Source organism: Melospiza melodia, unplaced genomic scaffold (assembly GCF_035770615.1).
Source record: "Melospiza melodia melodia isolate bMelMel2 unplaced genomic scaffold, bMelMel2.pri scaffold_28, whole genome shotgun sequence".
Classification (NCBI taxonomy): domain Eukaryota; kingdom Metazoa; phylum Chordata; class Aves; order Passeriformes; family Passerellidae; genus Melospiza; species Melospiza melodia.
Genome location: NW_026948600.1, coordinates 4,331,414 through 4,338,141, shown reverse-complemented (window position 1 = coordinate 4,338,141; position 6,728 = coordinate 4,331,414). Strand labels below are relative to the sequence as shown.

General features: G+C 56.0%; 1 protein-coding gene across 1 annotated transcript; it reads right to left on the bottom strand.

The window, feature by feature from the left end:
• Window positions 1–339: 339 nt before the first annotated feature.
• LOC134433854 (olfactory receptor 14J1-like) lies at window positions 340–6,728 on the bottom strand (the record flags this gene model as incomplete). The annotated part of the gene is made up of 3 exons (XM_063182555.1): window positions 340–385; window positions 574–632; window positions 6,264–6,728. Coding segments are annotated over 3 exons (570 nt in total), but the record flags the coding sequence as incomplete, so codon positions are not given.

The window sequence follows — 6,728 nt, the reverse complement described above, 5'->3', positions numbered from 1 at the left end:
TCACTGGCCCAGACCTCCATCACACTTGCCCATTTCCTTCTTCATCTTCCACTCTATCTCTCTTCTAGAAAAGGTTAATATTCTGTGAAGTTTTCATTGTCCAAAAAGGGGTCAAAACTCCCACAAGCGGCCAGATGCCTTCTTGCTGCAAAACCCACCCCCTTCTCCGCAGGTCGGGCTATGCCGCCAACACATGATATCAAATTTCAAGGTAACAGTCCCAGGCACCAACTCTCTCTCTCTATGTCTCTTGGGAGGGGGCTGCCTGATACATCCCAGTGCTTCTCTCTCTTCCATCCTTGGGCCAGGCCTACCTCCCATATCTGTCCAAGGCCTGGCCTACCTCACGGCCGCTTGGCTTTCCCCGCCCCCGCCCAGCCAGCACCTGGGACGGGGGGAGAGATTTGAACTCTTTTCCAACTGGAAACCCAAGAGAGCTTCCCAGTGGAGGGCTCTGCTTTTTGACCCCTGTGTTCTCACAGGCGTGTCCAATGTCCTCAGTGGCCACACCAGGTGCCAATATTAAAATCTGAACCTCATTGGTGTGACCACAGCATATCCCAGAAAACCTACCTCCTCTCAAACCACATCAGAGGTTCTTGAATGATCAGAAAGGAAGAAGAGGACCAAATCTGGGAGCAGCAGGAAATACAAAGATACAGCTGCTCTAAATGAAAAGATGTTCTTACAAATGACAATTTAAACCGCAGAGTTGGAAACACCTGAAGGAAGAGTGAGATTAAAAAATAAACTGAATATTGGTGACACAAGTAGATGAGAAGATCAATATTTCTTCTTCTTCTGCCATCAGTACACTTCCAGGAAATCCCTATTCCTAATGGGAAAATTTTGTCATTTCTTAAAAGTACTCAAATGACCCAGATAATAAAGATTGCTTGTATAATATGATATAAACAGGTATTAAAACCTGTGCCCCTTTCCAGGCAGACATCAGTTTTGTGCCCATGAACAGGCCGTGCCACTTGTGCCCTGAAGTGCCCAGCTGGGATTGGATCTCACTGAGAGCACCTGTGGGAGAGCAGAGAACTTTGCAAGCTGCAGGTCTCTGACAGCCCCACAGGGCTCCTGTCCCATCAACATCTGCTCTGCTCCAGTCTGAAACAGGGCCCAGCATGGTGCCGGGATCAACAGAGAGCTGAGGTGTGTGCTGGAAATCAATGCCCTCTCCATCCCACAGCAGCCCTGCATTTCCCTCCTACAGCCTTGGTCTCCAGCACAGCCATGGATGCTCTTTGGGCTCTGGTCTGTTCCTGCAGCCCCCAAGGGCAGCTGAGCTCTGACTTTGGCACAGTCAGGCCTGGCCAGCGCAGGCCATGCTCAGCAATTGCTTGTGTGTGCCTGGCCTTGCTGTCAGCCCTGGCAGCGGCTGCGTGGCCCCTTTGTGGCCCTGTGCTGGCCCAGCCATGGTGGCCCAGCCCCTGTGCAGGCCCAGCCCAGGCCAGGAGCATTGGGGCTGGGAATGGCTCCTGTGCCGTGGTGCCCACAGCAGCCTTGGGGCTCTGTGCCCCATGGCCTCCCTGCTGGGCAGCCTCTGCCAACTCCTGCAGAGCCCGGGGCACCTGTGGGGCTGTACAGACAGCCCTGCCCCGGGCTCTGCTGGCCTCTGAGCCAGCAGCGAGGTCGGCCAGGGCCGACCGTGGCCGGGAACAGGCCCTGAGCGCCGAATAACGATGGAGCTGGGCCACAGCCAAACTCAACCCAGGCCAAACCTGGGCTCAGCAGCCAGGGCTCCAAGGGCTGGACACAGAGGCTGGCACTGACAAATGTCCTGGGCCCCCTCCCTGCTCTGTCCATGACACCAAGGGCACAGAGCAGCCTCCTCTCTGGGCCGCTTGCCTGTTTGCAATGCCTTGCACAGGCACTGGCCCTGCCCCACAAGGCCTGGCCTGAGTCCTGCCCCTGCACGCCCAGCCAGGCTGAGATGGACACTGATGGTTTCTAGGCCAGGCTCTCTGAGCCCAGCCCAGCTCCCTGCAAGTTCTGCCAGCTGCCCTGAGCTCTGGGCAGCACCAAGGGCCTCACCCCAGCCCAGCCCAGCCAGCTCTGGCCCCACAGCTCTGCTCAGGCCAGGCTGCTCTGGGCACTGCCCCATGGCCTCAGCCCCTGGCAAGGGCACAGCAGCAGCTGCAGCTGCCACAGGACTCAGCCCCAGCCATGGGGGAAGGTGCTTGGCCAAGGCCAAAGGAGGCTCCCTGGCTGCCCTGCTCCCCTCGGGCTGAGGTGCTGAGAGCTCTGCAGCCCCTGCTGCCATCCCATCTGCCCAGGGCAGCACAAGAGCCGTGGCCTTGGGGCCCTCAAGAGCTGCTCCTGCTCCAGGCCCAGGGCCCATGCTGGAGGTGGGCCTGCCACAAAGCTGTGCCCATTTTTGTTCATTGCTGCTCTGATGGGGATGGATCCTCAGCCACTTGGAGGGTGCTGATGAATTTTATTATTCCAGATGTCTCTTTCTTCAGCTGTTCAGTTCAGGAATTCAATGAAAAAGGCTCATAAACAATAGTTCAAAACAGTAAAACAAGAAAAGCCCTTGGGAATAATTTAGGTTTCAAATTCTTCTGTGCTTAATTTGACAAATTTCAAAAGTGTATTGAAAGTGAATCTGCTATATTGAAAAAAAAACAAACAGAGGCAATTGTTTTGATAATTATTCTTTCCTGTTCATAGACTGCTATCAGCAATGTCCAATTGATATTGACCCCCAGAACCTTCTAATGCAGTCTGATCAGATATGAAGATCAAGACCCTTTATGGCTGACAATCAATCACACTTTGTCCCCACTCCCTCCCCACCATTTCCCTCATCCAACCCCTGGCCCTCCTATGGATCTGGAATGGTGTGGCCAGCAGGATCAGGGCTGTGATTCTTCCCCTGTGCTCAGCACTGGTTGGGCAGCAGCTCGAGGGCTGTGTCCAGTGCTGGGCCCTCGATTTAGGAAGGACATGGAGGGGCTGGAGCGTGTCCAGAGAAGGGCTAGGGAGGGGACTGGAGCATAAGTCCAGGAGGAGCGGCTGAGTGAGCTGGGGTTGTTTATCCTGGAGGAGAGGAGGCTCAGGAGAGACCTCATCACTCTCTATAACTCCCTGGCACTGAGTGCCATGGTCTGGGTGACAAGGTGGTCTTGGGTCCCATGTTGGACTTGATGCTCTCCAAGGTCTTTTCTAGCCTGGTGGATTATCTGATGATTGTGACACTGCAGGGCCCTGGGGAACCAAGGGGCCATTGTGACAGTGCAGGGTCTGGTGGCACTAAGAGGACCATGGTGACACTGTGTACGACGTGGCAGCACAGAGCCACTGGGCCATTGTGACACTGGGGGGCTGAATGGAATCGAGGAGTCCATGGTGACAGTCTGGGTCCTGGTGGAACCACAGAGGCCACTGGGACACTGCAGGGCCATTGTGTCACTGTGGAACCAAGGAGACTCTTGGGAGAGCCTGGGGACAATGGAATCAAGGGGCCATTGCTCCATTGCAAGGACTCTGGGAACTGAGGGAACAATAGTGACACTGTGGTGCCCCATGGAACCAAGGCTGCCAGGTGACACTGCAGGATCTTGTGTCCCCAGGGCTCCATTGTGACACTGCAACACCAAGGAATTCATTGTGGCACTCTGAGACCTGGAGCCAAGAGGCCACTGTGACCCGGCAGGGCCTTGTGGAATCATTGTGACAGAGCAGGACCTGGTGTCACAATGGGGCCATTGTGACACTGCAGGGCCCCATGGAACCAAGGGGCCAGTGCAGCTCCTCAGGGACTCCTGGAATGAAGCAAACATGTTTGACACCGTGGTGGCCCTTGGGACCAAGAGGATATGGTGACACTGTGGAACCAAGGAGAGCATTGCTGCACTGCCAGACCTCATGGAACCAAGGATCCCCCTAACCAGGGCCTTGGGGGCCCAAGGGCCAGTGTGACACTGCAGGGCCCAAGGATCCAAGGGATTTTGTGACATCATGGGGTCCCATGGAACCAAAGGGACACTGTGACACTGGGAGGCCTCATGGGATCATGAGGACCATTGGGACACTCTGGGGCCTCATGGAACTGTGGTGACACCAATTTGTCTGGGAGTGTTTATCACCTGGATGGTTGGAAGGTTCTGCACAATCCCTGCAGCAATACAGGCTGGGAATAGAGTGGCAGGAGAGCAGCCAGGCAGAAAGGGACCTGCAGTGAATGATTGACAGCAGGCTGGACATGAGGCAGCAGTGTGCTAAGGTGGCCAAGAAGGCCAATGGCTCCTGGCCTGGATCAGGAATGGTGTGACCAGCAGGAGCAGGGCTGTGGTTCTTCCCCTGTGCTTCGCACTGGCTGGGCAGCACCTCGAGTGCTGTGTCCAGTTCTGGGCCCCCCAATTTATGAAGGACGTGGAGGGGCTGGAGCATGTCCAGAGAAGGGCAACAAGGCTGGGGAGGGGTCTGGAGCACAAGTCCTGTGAGGAGCAGCTGAGGGAGCTGGAGTTGTTTATCCTGGAGAAGAGGAGGCTCAGGGGAGACAAGGCGGTGTCAGGGCACAGGTTGGACTTGATGATCTCCAAGGTCTTTTCCAACCTTGCTGATTCTGGGATTCTCTGAAACCGCCCTTAGAGCAGTTGCTGGATGAGCCCTGGGCCTCCTTTAAAGAAGCTCCAGTGGCCGAGGTCCCTCAGCTTCTCCTGCCAGCCCCAAAGCCCATCCTGTCCGTCCTGCAGAGCCTCTGCAGCTCCTCCTCATTGCCCAGAACAGGGAGCCCCAGAGCCAGACACAGCAGCCCAGATGTGCCCCCCTGGCCTGGGGCGTCTCTGGCAAGGGAGCAGCACCAGGCACTGCAGGAGCCTGCAGACAATTCCTGCAGCACTTGTAGGATGATCCTGCTCCTCAAGGGACATTCCCATGGTGCCAAGTCAAGAACTGCAATGGGGAGTGGGGCCAGAGAGGAAAGGGCAAACAGGGATGGGCTGTTTGCAGGGGAGGGAACAGGGGTGGGCAAGAGGTAGAAATTTGTAGCAAGGAAAAGCAAATAAAGCAAAGGTGAAGCCAAGGAAATCCTATGGGCAGTTTGGGGGTGGCTGCCAGGCAGCCCTGGCTCTGAGCAGCAACGTCTGCAGTGGGACAGGAAACTCCAAGTTCATGGGAACAAACTTTCTGGCTGACTGCAGAGGCCGGGACAAAGCTGAGTGGTTTCCCTGCTGTCCCCAAGCCCTTGCTGGCCCCAGAGGCTGATGGCATTTGTGCTCCTTCAGGTTCATGTTCCCACACCAACAGCATGGGGGTGCTCCTGCCTGCTGTGTGCAATGCAAACAGGGGCTCCTGAGCCAGTGCTGCTGTGTCTGTGCCTGCAAGGATGGGGCACCTGTGTGACCTGGGGGAGAGGCCAGGGCTGCAGAGGGGGGGATATTGTTGGCAGCTCTATGAGGACGCTCTGGGACGCTGCCCTGGGCTGTGCAGCACACTGGGGATGGATCAGCCCCTGCTCTGCTGCTCCTTCCCATCTGCCCCAGGGCCCTTGCAGAGCCCCAGCCATGCTGTTTGCCCCCAGCCTGCCCATGGCCAGCCTGGGGCTGCTCACAGGGCTCTTTCTGTGCTGAGCATTGGCCTGGGCGTGTTCTTGAGAGAGTCTGGGCAAGGAGCCTGGAGCCCCCAGGCCCTGGGCTGAGGCGTCAGCGCTGCCCCAGCAGTGCCCATGGCCTGTCCCTGCTGCAGCCCCGGCACTGCCACCTCCAGGGCTGTGCCCGGCCCCGAGAGCACTCAGGCCCTGCAGCAACACCAGGGCCACCAGGGCAGCGGGGCAGGGCCATGGCAGGAGCACTGGCAACACCAAGTGCTGCTGCTGCTGGGCACAGCTGCTGTGCCAGCACTGATCTGCCCCCAGCTCTGCACACAGACATTGCTGCTTCAGCTCCAGAGAAGGCAACAAAAGGGCATCTCTGCAGAAAACTCAGCTGGGAGATCCTATACTTCCTTTAACACCACCAAGAGTGCAGCCCCTCATTGACACAGTCTGTGGCCACAGGGAAGGTGGAGAGAAACATACTGAGAACTGGTACAAACAATAACATTTCTTTATGGATAATATAAAAAAGTTAAACAAAGAAAAATAGGTTCCAAAATTAAACAAACAAGAAATATCAAAGATGACTTTTATTACAAGTGTTTTACAGAAAATTGCCAGCAGTTTAATGTTTCTGAAAGCATCCAGTCATCAGTCTCCACACTGCAGCCTTGAGCTCCTGGTTCCTCAGGCTGTAGATGAGGGGGTTCAGGGCTGGAGGCACCACCGAGTGCAGAACTGACAGTGCCAGATCCAGGGATGGGGAGGACATGGAGGGGGGCTTCAGGTAGGCAAACATGGCAGTACTGACAAACAAGGACACCACAACCAGGTGAGGGAGGCAGGTGGAAAAGGCTTTGTGCCGTCCCTGCTCAGAGGGGATCCTCAGCACAGCCCTGAAGATCTGCACGTAGGAGAAAACAATGAACACAAAACAGCCAAATGCTAAACAGGCAATAATCACAATGACCCTAAGTTCCCTGAGGAAGTTGTAGTGTGAGCAGGAGAGCTTGAGGATCTGGGGCACCTCACAAAAGAACTGGCCCAGGGCATTGCCATGGCACAGGGGTAGGGAAAATGTATTGGCTGTGTGCATGAGCGCGTTGAGAAAGGCAGTGGCCCAGGCAGCTGCTGCCATGTGGGCACAAGCTCTGCTGCCCAGGAGGGTCCCGTAGTGCAG